At 46.9% G+C, this 14,681-nt stretch overlaps 1 protein-coding gene and 1 long non-coding RNA gene across 2 annotated transcripts; both read left to right on the top strand.

The window, feature by feature from the left end:
- The first annotated feature begins 5,874 nt into the window (after positions 1 to 5,874).
- Positions 5,875 to 7,297, top strand: LOC111081988. Its single transcript, XR_002608690.2, has 2 exons — positions 5,875 to 6,088; positions 6,732 to 7,297. It is a non-coding gene; the product is annotated as an uncharacterized LOC111081988 (long non-coding RNA).
- Positions 7,298 to 7,713: 416 nt separating this feature from the next.
- LOC111082282 (chitinase-like protein Idgf4) lies at positions 7,714 to 10,458 on the top strand. Its single transcript, XM_022378467.2, has 4 exons — positions 7,714 to 7,819; positions 8,288 to 8,414; positions 8,985 to 9,545; positions 9,632 to 10,458. The coding sequence occupies exons 2-4, from the start codon at positions 8,294 to 8,296 to the stop codon at positions 10,279 to 10,281; spliced, it is 1,332 nt and encodes a 443-aa protein (XP_022234159.1). The 5' UTR covers positions 7,714 to 7,819; positions 8,288 to 8,293; the 3' UTR covers positions 10,282 to 10,458.
- Positions 10,459 to 14,681: the final 4,223 nt, after the last annotated feature.

The following is a 14,681-nucleotide window of genomic DNA, read 5'->3' as shown; positions in this document are numbered from 1 at the left end:
CCACCCGAAAACTTAGACAGACATTGAACCCTATCTGAGATTCTGCCCCTTATCGGCTTTTCGATTATCACTTTATAATTGGTATCGCGGCTCTCAGCCCCCAGCCCTTGGCTATCGATGGCCGATGTTGCGATTTTTTTTTGTTTTCCCATCGAATACAAATACAAATGGAAATTTATGCAGTGCGCCATTTTTTGAAGTGTTTTGCTGTTTGCTGTCGAATGGAAAGTAAAGTTGTGCCAGCTGAAGCCAGCTGAAGCCACTGCAGCACGGAGGAGCTGTTGGGGCAACATTTCTGGTTTCACGCTGACTGAATTTGATTGGAAATTTCAATGCCCCCCTCCACACAGAGTCCGCTGGAGTTGCCTCTGAGCAGCAGGCAAATGAAATCGAGATGGAGATGTTGCTGTGTGGAACTGCAGCAGGAGCAAACATCAGCTGGAGACGGGGAAAATGGGGAAGACGAACAGGAAACAAGCCAAAGAAAAGCATACTTCCGGCTGCATACTCGGCTCGCCTGGGCTGGGCTGGGCTGGGCTCGGCTCGGCTCCTCCCTCCATTGGATGCCACAAATATGTCACGATAAACAACAGCAACAACTGCGGGAATGGCTGACTCGATATCCGGCTTAAAGTGAGGGCCCCGCTCCATCTCACTACCCTTACTCGTGTTGATGAGAAGCTGGGAACAAACCAATGGAAACTTTTAGCCATCCCTGCAACTGCGGACAAAGCAACTGCAGAAGCAGCAACAGCCACAGCAGCAGCAGCCAGAAGGAAGCAGTTGAGGCGTGCCAGGATATTTAGACTTTAGTTTTGGATAGTCAGAGCAGTCGGAAAAGGAAACGGAGACGGTGACGGGTAGAAGTACGGGCACGGGTACGGGTACGAGGAAATGGCAATGCAAATGGGGAAAGTACTTGGCACAGTGGTGCACGAGTAGGCCAAGGATATGGCATGAAAATGGAGTGCCAGACAACACCTGAATGACCCACTGTACACGGCCAAGAGACTTGGCGTAAATTGAAAACTTCTGGCCCTCAAAGGGGCCCGCAGGATAAGCAAGGGAGGGGGTAGAAAGTGCCGCCTAAAATACCAATTGGAAATTATTAATTTCAATCAAAACTTTCGACATCGCAGCTTATCTGTGCGTGGCCCCTGACCCTGCTGCTAAGCCAGAAAACTTTTTCGCTCTTACCATAATTCAAAGTCCAAGACCAAGTCGTGACAGACAGGACAGTGGCCAGTCGCCAGTCGCCAGTGAGGCTGATTTGATACGGGGCAAGTCCTTTGTTTTGCCAGAGGCCAACATCATTTGTTAGGTCTGCTCGTAGATGGTCTTTCACTCACTCACTCAATCATTCACTCACTCAGTCAGTCAGTCAATCGCTGTGCGAGCCAGTCAGTCAATCAGTTCAGACCAAGTCATCGATCAAAATCCCATGGGGCATGTGGCAGGCACAGGCACAGGCATAGGCACTACTGCCATGTGGGGGGTAGCCAGGCCTTGACATTCAGCGAAGCATGCCTCGGATCACGATGGAATATATATTGGCCCATTCCCCAGCCAATTTGATACGAGTATACCCCTCTCATAGGGCCCTATGATCAATTGACAATCTCCAATGACTCCTCAAGGGCTGCTCCCCTTCCACTCCCTTCCCTCTGTCTGCGTGGTATATTAAACAATATTTCTCAGTTATTTATATGCATACGAGTATATATATACTTGTTTAAGATAAGGCCCCCCCACACCTCCACCAATTTCCCGGCACCCCGATGTGCGATGAGGCGTATGCGCAATGTGCACGTGCCCAGAACGTCCCCTCAGTGTAGGATGCAGGCCTGATGGTCGGTACTCCACGGCTCGACTGCTTCAAATATGCTCTGCACCCTGGCTATCTCACTATACATATACCCTTACGCGAGCAACGCTCCTTAGGGCCTTGTTCTATCTTCCTTTGGTAGAGGCTTTGAGCTTCGTTCTTTTGCGCGGCTATAAGGCATTTCTGGCGATGTTTCATTGTTGCTGTTGCTGCTGCTGCTGCCTCTCGTAGTTTTGTGCATCATTGACTTTGTGCCAGGCGCAACTTTTCCAACCCACTCACTGGCATTTCAGCCATGCAATGATCCCAAAACGTCACGAAAAAAAAACAAACGAGGAAAATGTACAAAAGTCATGAAAAGAAACGAAAAGAAAACGAAAACGAAAGAAACAAACAAATATAAGTTAGGCGACATGCAAAATAAATATACACGGACCCGCCATATACCCGTACTCCTACTCGAGTGTTTGTACGGATATATGCATGTATGTATGTGTGAGTATATGTTTTGTACATATATTTATCCGACTGCTGTCGCCATCGTCGTCGTCTGCGTCTGTTCCACGTAATTTTATTTCCATTTTTTTGTTGCGAGTTTTCAGCTTTGTCTTTTTCTTTTATTTTTCCCCATTTTCCCATTTCTTTTGCTGCATTCTTATTCCTTATGCAGTTTTTATTTTGTCGTTGGATTTATGACAGAGCAACAGCAACTGCAACGTCAAGTCGATATTCCTGTCGACTTTTGTTGCCACTCTTCTCCTCCCACTTTCCCCCAGGAATTGTCCAGAACTTGGAGTCTTTGCGGCTTCCAAAATATAGCAGAAAAAATGCATAAAAAAATTGAAAACAAAATAGAGCACGAAACGATTAATTTCAATGCCACGAATGGCAGACATTTCAAATATGCTGCACATTTAATTAGAGCCCGAAACAAAGCAATGGAAAACGGGGAAAATTGCACAGCTCCGGACAGAAACATTAATTAATCGATTTATGACACAAATATAAAAATGCCAGTGAATTATAATTGTAATTTTTGTATTGGCGGGGGGAAAGTAATTCTGGTTAACTTTTCAATGGTCAGCAAATAGTTGTCTGGCATTCATATTTGATCCGTAACTAATCTTTGAATGCGTAACAATTTGATAATACTTTTTTGCAACATTTTCAAAAATAAAATGTTACATTTGTTACAAGTATTTTCAATGGTTTTTTACATATTTTGTTTTGTTTAAGAGAATTGAATTGAATCGCACAAATTGGCTGTGAAAATATTGTACAACGATTTGCCCATGGCAACAACAATCCGGTAATCCCTTTGAGGCATGCGATCGCTCTGCATTCAGCTCCACAGTTCCACTATTCCACGTTTCATGTTTCAGTTTCCAATTGTTCAAGGATATGCCGTTGTGGCCTTTGATGCTCATTTCCGTTTCAGTTTTTCGTAGCGAATGGCCACCCCACCCACCACCATTGATTACCGCAGCTGTCTTTCATGAATACCGTTGCCGCTTTCTTTCCCATTTTATTTTATTATACTCGTACTCAAAAAATAGTTAAGGGGTATATTAGATTTGTGGTAAAAGTGGATGTGTGTAACGCAGAGAAGGAAACGTTTCCGACCCCATAAAGTGTATATATTCTTGATCAGCATCAATAGCCGAGTTGATAGAACCATGTCTAACTGTCCGTCTGACCGTCTGTCCGTCTTGTTTGTCGCCTGGATCTCAGAGACTATAAGAGCAAGGGCAACCAAATTTGGTTTCCAGACTCATGTTATATCACACTGCAACAAGTTTATTTCACAATTTTGCCCCGCCGCCTTACGCCCCCACAAAAACCGAAAATCTGTGGCAGGCACATCTTTAAAACTGAAAGCGCAGTATCGTAGAGAATGCCTATATCTACCAGATTGCCGAATCTGAATCAGATCGGATCATAATTATAGCCAGAATGAAGAAATTTGCAGTTGCTTCCCCCCGCCTCCACCAGCCAGAGACACGCTACTCTATCTCTGTCTCGCTCGCACACTCTGTCACGTTCAGTGCGCGAGCAACCCCTAGCGGAGGAGATGTAGAATATAAATGGTACATCTATAATCTACATGTTAGATGTAGAATATACATAGTAGATGTAGATAACAGATGTAGCAAACAAATTTAAAATAAAATTTTTTTAATTCTAAAATTCTAAAAAATTATATGCTCAAAAATGTATATACTGACTGAGTACGGGTATATGTAGAGTCGCGTCCCCAGAAGCGACTCACACGTTCCTTCTCGTTTTTTTATTATATTTATGCTGATGATGGGTGTTGCTGTTGCTGCTGCTGCACGCAGCCATTTTGTAAATCATACTTAACATGTTGGCTGGACATACACGCACACACACACACACACCAGAAGGAAGTGCGGTGGGAGGGGGTGTGGCTGCTGCTGGTGTTTTTTTGCTTGTTTATTCGGTGAGTGTTTAATTGGTTTAAATTACACAGCAGAGCTATTTGTGCAGCGGAGAGATGGGTAAACAGAAATCAGAAAATGAGACAGCGACAGCTATCAGAAAGAGAGAGCGAGACAGAGACAGGGACGGAGAGATAAGTCAAAGTGAAATTGGAATCGAGAGCCCGTGATATCAACATTTATAATTGTTTACTTCTCACTGATTACAAATTTAATAACAAAAATAAATAAAATTCAGCAACAATACTCCCCTATAAATGGATGTATTTAATGCAACGCCCCCATATTTACATACACTCATACCAATGTACATGCGCATGTATGTTTATACCCTCTAAAGATTGTTAAATCATTTATCCTTGTCCCCTCATTGGACTATTTTTGTTCATCTCGTTTTTCTGTCATGTTTTTGAGTGTGTTTTTCACTTTGTTACTTAATTATTACTTGTTTGACCTGCCAGAACCCCGGCTCTGCCCACCCACGCACTGAGGCATATGTACACTGTACATATATCCATTCACTTGATTAACGTGGTTTTAATTACAATTGCAAACATATACAGGGAATATCTGGTGTATGTGCATTCCCATATGCAGGGCATTTCTCTGAAGTCGCACGCATTTCAAGTAAAAAGGTAGAAAGGTCAAAATATTACGGATTTTCAAAAGTGTTTTACCATTATAACACACCTTTGGACTAACCCTAACGGGAACAAGGGAAAAATATGCAAATTTCTGTTCACGTTGTGCATTTGTGTCTCTTTAAAATGGTTATTGTTTTACGCAAATATAGTCCACAGTTTTTCTTTAAATTTAATTAAGACAATATTCGCACGGGACATGTCGCACGGGACATAAATTCCTAGGTTAATAACAGTTAAAAACGGCTAACGGTTTAGCCGAGATTTTTTTAATCATCTTTTGTATAAGAGATAATAGTAATAAAAAACATGGCTAAAAGCAAAATAAATACCAAAATATACCGAAAAAGTCAACTTTTGCTTATTTAAATAGGTTTTTACAGTAAAGTTAATGAAATTATAAGTCAATGGGGTAAATTGGTTGTCGTTCATTAAATTTAGACTATAATATCGCAATATAATTATATGGAAATGTATTATTACAGACATTTACGGCCCACTTACATTATTGGCATTTATCGCTAGACCAGATCGTTTTTTTTTTGGTTGAATTTGTACAACATTTTAAATGAGAATAGTAAATGAAATCCAGAGAAGTTTGCTAATTTCCACAGATTTAAAATTGGATAATTTCAAAGCGATGAAAGGTATGCGCCCTATGATGATCAGACCACTACTTTTACCTTTACATTTTACCAACAAAACTAATTCTGTATGCAGCAGGGTATCTCTCCTTTCGGTCTGCCCTGCTAATGTTATTTCTGTTCTTCTTGGGTTCGGTTTCATATTTGAGTGCAAAGAAATGCAGGGCGCAAAGGGCTGCATACTTTTGGGCTTCCAATAAATGCGGCGCATTTAAATGAATAATAAAATTCATATTTCTCCACCACAGCAATTCAGGGAAGAGTGGAATTATTTTGACTGAGGAATTTTAGTCAGCCATTTAACCTCGATCATGTATCAAAAGGGAGTTCATTAAAACCCGTTGAGAGCCCGTAGTTTCGCATTCAATGTATCTCGTTGGACGAGAGCATTTGGCCATAAGCCTCAACCTGATCCTGAGCCTGAGCCTCCCACCAGTCTCACAATGGAGTTGACATTCAGTCAGTTGACCCATTAGTTGGCAGAGTGGCCGAGAGGGAGAGAGAGAGAGTGGGAGAGAGGTAGGTAAGGGGTTTAGCCCAACCCAGAGACCAACCCATCGAAAATCCCCAACCAAATCCCTCAGTCACAAGCCGCAGATAAGTCGCAGTCACGTCGCTGTCAAACTGTGGAGAAGGGGAGTGCAGGACAGAGGAAGAGGCAGTGCCGCGCCAGCAAATTAAAACTAAATATGGGTGGAGGGAGGGAGGGAGGGCGAGCGAAAAACAAAGCCACTCCGGACAGCATACACACGAGCATTTGGGTCTGTATTTGACCTCTCCGGCTGACATAAATTGATAAAGTCGCTCGATTGGCGATTTCATGACAAACACCGATTCCGATGCCGATGCCGCCTCTCCTTTTGCCCGTGTGTCAACATTTGAGAATGAAATGAAAATGAAAACGAAAACGAAGGCAAACGCTGAACGATTCAAAGTGTTTATTTATTAAAATCAATTTTAACACAAATTAATAGAGCAAAGGCCACAGCCACAGCCACACCACAGCTCCAGCTTCAGCTCTAGCGCTGAAATCGTGGAAAAAAAATCACACAGAAATCAACATACACAGCCAACTCGGTTTGGGTTTGGTGTTGGGTTTGGTTTGGGTTTACTTTGTCAATTTGCGATTTATATGCATGATGATATTTTATTTTTATGTCAGATTTATCCTCGACGCAAGAAAAACAAGATGAGAAAACACTGACGCCCCCAGCCCCCCAACACCAGCCAGCCGCGCCGCGCTACGCCACGCCACGCCACGCCACACTGTCACTTTAATGGGGATATATGCACAGACGAGCACAAACGATATACTTAATGCTCGCAGCTGGCGCTGGTGCTGGTGCTGGCCTGATTGTATAATTGCTCCACCGATTCCCAGTAATGATGACATCACAAGAGCAGCGAGCGGCACACAGCGGTAGGCGAATGAAACAGGCTCGAAAAGGAAGCCAAACGAAACAACAACCAGACCCAAAAGCCAACAACAGCAACAGCAACACATTACAACAATGACAAACACTTCATCACACCTCACACCTCGCTCATTCACCCCTCTCGCTGGCTCGGCGAACGAGACAACGGGCCGCATACGAATATAATCCAGCAAGAAATAAACATTTTGTCAATTGCAAAAAAACAAAAACAAAAACCAACAAAAAATAAACTGCGGCTTAGCGAGGTTCGATTGGAGACTGGAGCTGATCGATTGATGCATGTGAAATCGTATCTTTGCTATTATCTTCTCAATCGCCCCTCGTTTCACAGCTTTGCTTTGGTTTTTTCCCCCTCCCCCACACACCGCTCAGTGCACTGCTCTCTCACTCCACATTCGGGCTTCAAGCCGCGTTTCATTCTCATCGCTCGCGCTGCCGCTGCGCAGTCGCTGCTGATATGACTGTTTGTCTCTCCCCATCTCTGTCTGTCTCTCTTCTAATAGTAGAGATGGGCAAAGGCTCACGGCACTGCGTGACTCTTGCAAGACAGAAAGGAGAATTACTCCAAGTGCCAGACTTGTTTATTTTACATTTATTCTTTGGGATGTATAGCGATCCATACGATATACGCACTCACGCACTCATCTCTAGCCTGAAGCTTCGCTTCGCTCTGTTTTCGTTTTCGTTTTCGTCTTCACCTTAGTTTTAGTTTTCATCTGGTGCGAGTATTCGTATTCTCGACATCGAGTTCACTTAAAGTTCGGATCACCTCGACTCTCGGACAGTTCCAGTTTTACGTTTAACGCGATCACAAGTCAGTGAAGCCATTTGAATAATTCATACACATTTATTTTAGAGCTATACTTTTTTATTTGCTGGTGTCTTGTTTTTTTTTTCTATTGTGTTTTGTTTGTTGCTTCCCCAGTGTGTCATAATGTGAGGCTGTTCTGTTTATTGTGATTTATGTGAATCCTAGATATCCTACGACTTGAGCGCTTTATTCACAGAATATTCCAGACTTGAGACTTTTTTTTTCTGTAGCTTAAATATCTTTGCTTATAATTTTTGCTGCTTTGATTTCTACGAAAAGTTCCGCAAACGATGCTTAAAATTAATTAATTTAATTATTTCTTATTGCAAGAAATATTAATTATTGTTTTGTAGTCGAGTTCGTTCCAGAAATTTCTATACCCTTGCCGTTTGAGTCGAGCTTCTTCCAGCTTCTTATCTCTAATCTGCTGTTCCTCTTTCTTGCCTTTGGCGGCTCTGTTTTTTTTTACAGCTGGACATGAAGCTCTACGCCCTGCTCTCCCTGCTCGTGGGCTGCCTGGCCATTGGCCAGATCAGCGCTGCCGCCGGCTCCCATCATCTGCTCTGCTACTACGACGGCTCCAGCTTTGTCCGCGAGGGTAAGTGTCTCAACCCAGATCGAGGGGGAACTTTGCTTCGGCTCGGCCTGCACCAGATAAGGAGGTTATCGCTGGGGCTCTCTGTCGCTGTCTCCCAGATAGATAGAGAGAGAGAGAGAGAGAGAGAGAGAGAGACAAGCAGTGGGACAATATTCCATTAGATGATTTTCACTTTTCATAGCCGCATGCTAAAAGCTGAAAAGTGCTCACTTCTCACAGCCCGTTAATTGGTAGTGGGGTTGCGCGGGGCGTAGGGGGGGAAGTTTTGCAAGTAATTTAAGTAAATTGCAGCGACCCCCACTCGAGCCGCCGCCGCCGCCGCCGCCGCCACCACTCGGCCAGCGGTAAAACCCACACAAGCGTTGACTTTTGGCTAATTGGAAATTGGAAATGGGAATCAGATGTCGTCGATGTCGTCAATGAGTCACGGGAGGCTCTGCCACTTTGAGATGCGTTAATTGATTATGTAAACGGGGTTTATTTTTGTTTTTCTGCTTGGGTTGGGCCTCTGTCACTGTCATTCCCCTCCCTGCTCACTGCTCTGCTGTTCTTCTCCTTCCCTGTCCGTAGGTCTCTCGAAGCTAACCCTCAACGATCTGGAGCCTGCTCTGCAGTACTGCAGCCATTTGATCTACGGATATGCGGGCATCAATCCCAGCAGCAACAAGCTGGTGAGCACCAACGAGAAGCTCGACCTGGATCTGGGCAGCAGCCTGTTCCGGCAGGTGACCAGCCTGAAGCGGAAGTACCCCGCCCTCAAGGTGCTGCTGAGTGTGGGCGGCGACAAGGACATTGTCGATCCGGAGAACAACAAGTATTTGACCCTGCTGGAGAGCAGCAATGCCCGCATTCCGTTCATCAACAGCGCCCACTCGCTGGTGAAGACCTACGGCTTCGATGGCCTCGATCTCGCCTGGCAGTTCCCCAAGAACAAGCCCAAGAAGGTGCACGGCAGCATTGGCAAGTTCTGGAAGGGATTCAAGAAGATCTTCAGCGGCGACCACATCGTCGACGAGAAGTCCGAGGAGCACAAGGAGGAGTTCACCGCCCTGGTGCGTGAGCTGAAGAACGCCTTCCGGCCCGATGGCTATCTCCTGGGCCTCAGTGTCCTGCCCAATGTCAACTCATCGCGTAAGTGTCCATCAATCAATCAATCAATCGATAGTAGATCGATTATAATCGACTGATCGATCGATTTGTGCTTTGTTTTTTGGCAGTTTTCTTCGATGTTCCCGCCGTGATCAACAATTTGGACTACGTGAACCTGCACGCCTACGACTTCCAGACCCCCGAGCGCAACAAGGAGGTGGCCGACTTCCCCGCCCCCATCTACGAGGCGAACGAGCGCAATCCCGAGCTGAATGTCAACTACCAGGTCAAGTACTGGGTGAACAACCGCGCCCCGGCCTCCAAGATCAACGTCGTCATCGCCGCCTACGGCCGTGCCTGGAAGCTGACCAAGGACTCCGGCCTGACCGGCCTGCCCCCAGTGGTCGAGACCGATGGCGTTGCACCGGCCGGACTCCAGACCCAGGTCGATGGACTCCTCAGCTGGCCGGAGGTGTGCGCCAAGCTGCCCAATCCGGCCAATCAGCATCTGAAGGGCGCCGATGGGCCGCTGCGCAAGGTGGGCGATCCGACCAAGCGCTTCGGCAGCTATGCCTACCGCTCGGCCGACGATGCCGGCGAGAACGGCGTGTGGGTGGGCTACGAGGATCCGGACACGGCCGGCATCAAGGCCGAGTACGTGAAGCGCGAGGGACTCGGCGGCGTGGCCCTCCTCGATCTGAGCTTCGATGATTTCCGCGGCGGCTGCACCGGCCACGACAAGTTCCCCATTCTGCGCACCATCAAGAGCAAGTTGTAGGCCACGAATCTGAATCATTGTCGATACCTAATACATGCTACATGCTACATGCTACATTCTACATACTACATGTATCTATAATCTGTAATCTGTTTTTTTTTTAATGTTTTTCCTGTAATCATCTTCGTTTGCTGTAATTGAGTAAAACTAAACTGTGTAGTCGTTGAAAGCCACAAATACTTTTCGGTGCATTCAGTCTCTGCGATGGGGAAACGCCTCTTAGATGAGTGCACTCATTGGGGCATGAGTCCGGAGTCCGAAACGCACATTAACTGTAATTGAGTGCAACAACTTCCAATTACTTTCCCCCAAAGGCAAATAAACTGATTAGATTGCATACTCCCTTCGCTCTCGGACTCCGCACTCCCCCACTCACCACTCTGCCACTCTGCCACTCCACCTCGGCCTCTCCTCCATTCACAAATGAAGGCATTCATGTATGAATTGTGTCCTATGCTTTTTCCCAGTTCCAGTTGCAGTTGCCAGCTCCTGCCTCGCCCTGTTCCTGGGACCCATTCTCTGACTGTGTTCCTGCCTCTGCCTCTGCCTCTGTCTGTGACTTCATTTTGCTGCTTCTTCCGGCGTTTCGTGTCAGCCTGTGGTCGCCGCCTGATTGTTTTATGTGCGGTGTTTGTGCCCCAGCACCAGCATCAGCAGCAGCAGCAGCATCAGCAACCCAACGGAAACATGCCTTGGCCTTCTACACGCTGCAAAACCCCAGCACCCAGCACCCAACTTCAACTGCAGTCGTCGCCGTCGTCGTGTAGCAACAGTCTCCATTCCATCCAGCATTGTGGCCGATGGCTCATTCATCTTTGGGAGGTGGTCATGCTGTGACCACTTGAACCATTGCCGCTGACACCCACTGAAAAGGGGAAGGAGGGGTGCAGGGTGGGCTGGTAGCCTTCGCTTGGATCACTTTATCATTTGCAAAATTGCAAAATTCAACCGCAAAAGCCATAACCCAGGCACATGCAAAGTATATTTTAGAGCCTGGGTGGTTGGACGCCCGGGCATCACGCATACGCACTGTCTGCACACCGGGCATGGCAGGAAGTGGCAGCCCCCACCAGCCCCCAGAAACCCCACTCGCCATACCCGAAACATGAGCTAGCAGAACAGTTGCACATCGCACGGGTAAGGGAGGCCGGAGACCGGAGACCGGAGGGGTGCATGCCGTTGATTTAGTCCTCGGTTTTTGAAAAGCGCATTGCATTTTGGGGGGTACCGTACCCCACTGCAACACTGGGAGAAATTTGAGCAGCCCTTTGGCAGCAATTGGGAAAAATCCCAGAAGCTTTCTGTCGCTCAGGTCACAGGGAAAGCCTTCGAAACCCTAGTAAAATGAACCCCAAAAAAGACATCAACTATTGTGGCTATCCATGGATCCCTTTTGCTGGAGTGTAGCTCGGATTATGACTCGGACATCATGGGCCCCTCATGGGCTACGCTACGGATCTGCTCTGCCAGTGGCAGTGGCAGTGGCAGTGCAACTCCTCCTGTTTGGGCATATCACTGGCAGCATAAATCTCGTGTCGGCAACTGTGGAGCAAGTGGCTCCTGTTTGGATTTGGAGTTGCAGTTGCAGCTGCCGCTGCCGCTGCCTGATCCTGATGCTCATGTTGCCATGTACCAGGCACCAGGCAGCAGGCAGCAGGCACCCCCGCGCCCATCTGATTGTGATTTCGGTTTGAATTCCTTTGGTGCGTTGCTGGGTTCTGCCCCACATGCAATTAGTCAACCACAAAATAACAAGTTACCGTGTTAAGTGCCACGCCCAGGCACAGGACCACACACAGTGATGCAACAGCCGACAGCCCAACTGGGGCGCAGTTGCAGGGAGACCCAGGAGACCCAGGAGACCCTTCCGCCCACCCAAGAGAGTGTAGCGAGGGAGCTTAGGTGCCGCGCATGAGATGTTAACAATTATCAAAGCAATTTGCTGAAAGGCCACTGCCTGTCCCTGCCGCTGTCCCTGCCTGTCCCCCGTTCCCGTCCCCCTTGCAACTCTCAGCAGTCGAGGCACGCACACACATTCGACTGATTCGGAATGAAGTTCATAACAATTACTTGGGAGCCTCAATGGGGCACAAAAGATACATTCGCATCCGTAAGATACACGCCAGTCTGCAATTGCCGCAAATGACTCTCGCCTTCTGCTGAATCAGCTAACATCAGAGCACAGGACCCCCCCCCCCAGGAGCCCACAGCTCCTTCCTCTATCCCCAAAAAGGTACGAATATCTGGCACGAATATCGTTTTGGGTTTCGGACTGGAGAGAGCTTCAATTTTATGTCCAAGACACGTGCAAATGCAGCAGCATAGCACCGTAGAACGGACCATGGGCTTTTGGGAAAAGGATTTTGGATTTTGTGGCCTCTCCTGCCTTGACACTAATCTGCAAATGCCCGAATGAATGGTTGAATGGGTGAATGGTTGAATGGGTGAATGGGCGAATGCCAGTGAATGAGTGTCTGCGTCTGTGTGCTGTCTGAGCATATGCAAATTGTTGTGACAACCCATGAAGCAATCATTCCGAATGCTTTGAGTGCTGATTCTCCGATGTTCAAGTACAGGTACAAAAGTATTTCTGTATTTGCCATGTTTTGGGGGATCTGTAAATGCCTTTCGAGGCCTTACTGCCTTGTGGATATATATTAATGTTATTGCTTAGAATGAATGCACGCATACGAGTATTCATACGAGTTGAATCATCCACTGCGGAGTGGCTTTATCGGACAGTGTCCTCGGAGAGCGTTTTATCCTGCGGCCTGGACAGCCCCCGTCTCCAGAGCCCAACAAGTGTTGGGCCCCTCAGCCCCAGCCACAGCCAGAGCCGCAGCCAGTATGCGGTGGCAAGAGGCAAAACACACACCAAAACAAACAAAAAACAAAAAAATATTATGCTGCGTGAAAAAAAGTTTTGTCTTCCTTTGGCTTGGACTCAAAAATGGGCGACACCTCACGTACAGCGAGCGAGAGTGTGTGTGTGTGTGTGTGTGTGTGTGTGTGTGTGTGTGTCCACGTGTGTGCGTGTGTGTGTGTGGACACGTTTGGAGTCCTGGCCATGTTTACGACTCCTTGGGGCCCACTTGATCAGAAGGAGTTGCCTGGGAGTTGTACCAGCATTTGTTCCCGGCGCCATGAATCCAAGTGATTCGCATCTAAAAGAGTGTGGCCTCTGGCTCTCCTCCCCCTCCTGTGTTTTCTTTTGCTGAGCCAGCAAAACTGCTTAGCCCCCAGACCCTGCCACACAGTCGCTCCATCTACATCTCGATCTCCATGCACATCCACTGGCACAGCTAACCACTTAATTAATTAAAAAATCCAACTTCATCTTGAATCAATAGCTGGGTGAAGCTCTGGCAGCTCAGCTCTCCCTGAGCTCTAAGCTGTGAACTCTGAACTCTGGCCAAAGGTGCGCTTATCGCAGCGCACAAATCATTTGATTCATAATGAAAATGTCCCAGAAATAAACATATATATATTATGTATATAGTGGATATAGGGGGTGGGTAGGGGGCATTCATTATAGGGGCAAGAAACTCATGTTAATTAGCAAAATGTGGATAGAGAGAGATTCTCTCTCTCTCTCTCTCTCTCCCTCCCACTGCTGCCATGTGGAAATTTCTTTTTATCAAATTCATTAATCAGCGAGCCACAAAATGAAATTCAAGTTCGAGAGCAGAACACAGAACACAGACAAAAGCCGTTGGAAAACACACCCACAATGGGGTGGTGGGACGGGAGCTGTCCAATTGACCAAAGAGTTTTCTGTGCCCAAAGACCAAAGAGACCAGCAACTAAAGTTCCGAGAACTTAATACAGAAACTGTCGACGCTGGGGATACCCCTGGAGCAGCCCATGGGCAGAGCTCAAAGGTAACTGCTTCAGATATTTCCCAACTGAAGCAGAGGGAAGGATCCAGCGCATATACCCATCCAGGCATACCCCAAAGGGGTAATCCAGAACAAGAAGGAATATTCATTCCTTCTGCGTAAATCATAAAGGAGGCATAAAGAAAGCGGGAAACGGCAAAGCGAGAAACGAGAAAAGTATTCAAGCAGCCAAAGGAGCGCAGAGTCCCCAGCCAGAGTTCGAAGTTCAAGTGGTGGGCGTACGTTTGGTTGGCTCTGGCTCTGGCTCTGGTTTTGGTTTTGGTTCTGGTTCTGGCTGGGCGTGGCCCAGTGGGCTGTGGCCAAGTGCTTCACGGCAATAGGCTTAGGGCCCGACTGACGTCTGATCAAAGCTTCCGGAATTATGAAAGAACGAGAACAAGAACAAGAACAAGAACAACCGCAGAACAGAGCAGTTATGGTAAGGCACGGGCAGTGAGGGGAAGGAAATGTCTGAACAACATGGAAATTATTTATCGTCGAACCACACACACACACACACAC

Source organism: Drosophila obscura, unplaced genomic scaffold (assembly GCF_018151105.1).
Source record: "Drosophila obscura isolate BZ-5 IFL unplaced genomic scaffold, ASM1815110v1 contig_73, whole genome shotgun sequence".
Lineage (NCBI taxonomy): Eukaryota > Metazoa > Arthropoda > Insecta > Diptera > Drosophilidae > Drosophila > Drosophila obscura.
This window is presented reverse-complemented; position numbering and strand designations above follow the sequence as displayed.

Excerpts from the sequence above, each read along its gene's own strand:
- LOC111082282 (XM_022378467.2), top strand. The coding sequence starts at position 8,294 with ATGAAGCTCTACGCCCTGCTCTCCCTGCTCGTGGGCTGCCTGGCCATT. Across the intron at positions 8,415-8,984 it reads CTCCAGCTTTGTCCGCGAGG|GTCTCTCGAAGCTAACCCTC; the intron begins GTAAGTGTCTCA and ends CCCTGTCCGTAG. Across the intron at positions 9,546-9,631 it reads GCCCAATGTCAACTCATCGC|TTTTCTTCGATGTTCCCGCC; the intron begins GTAAGTGTCCAT and ends GTTTTTTGGCAG.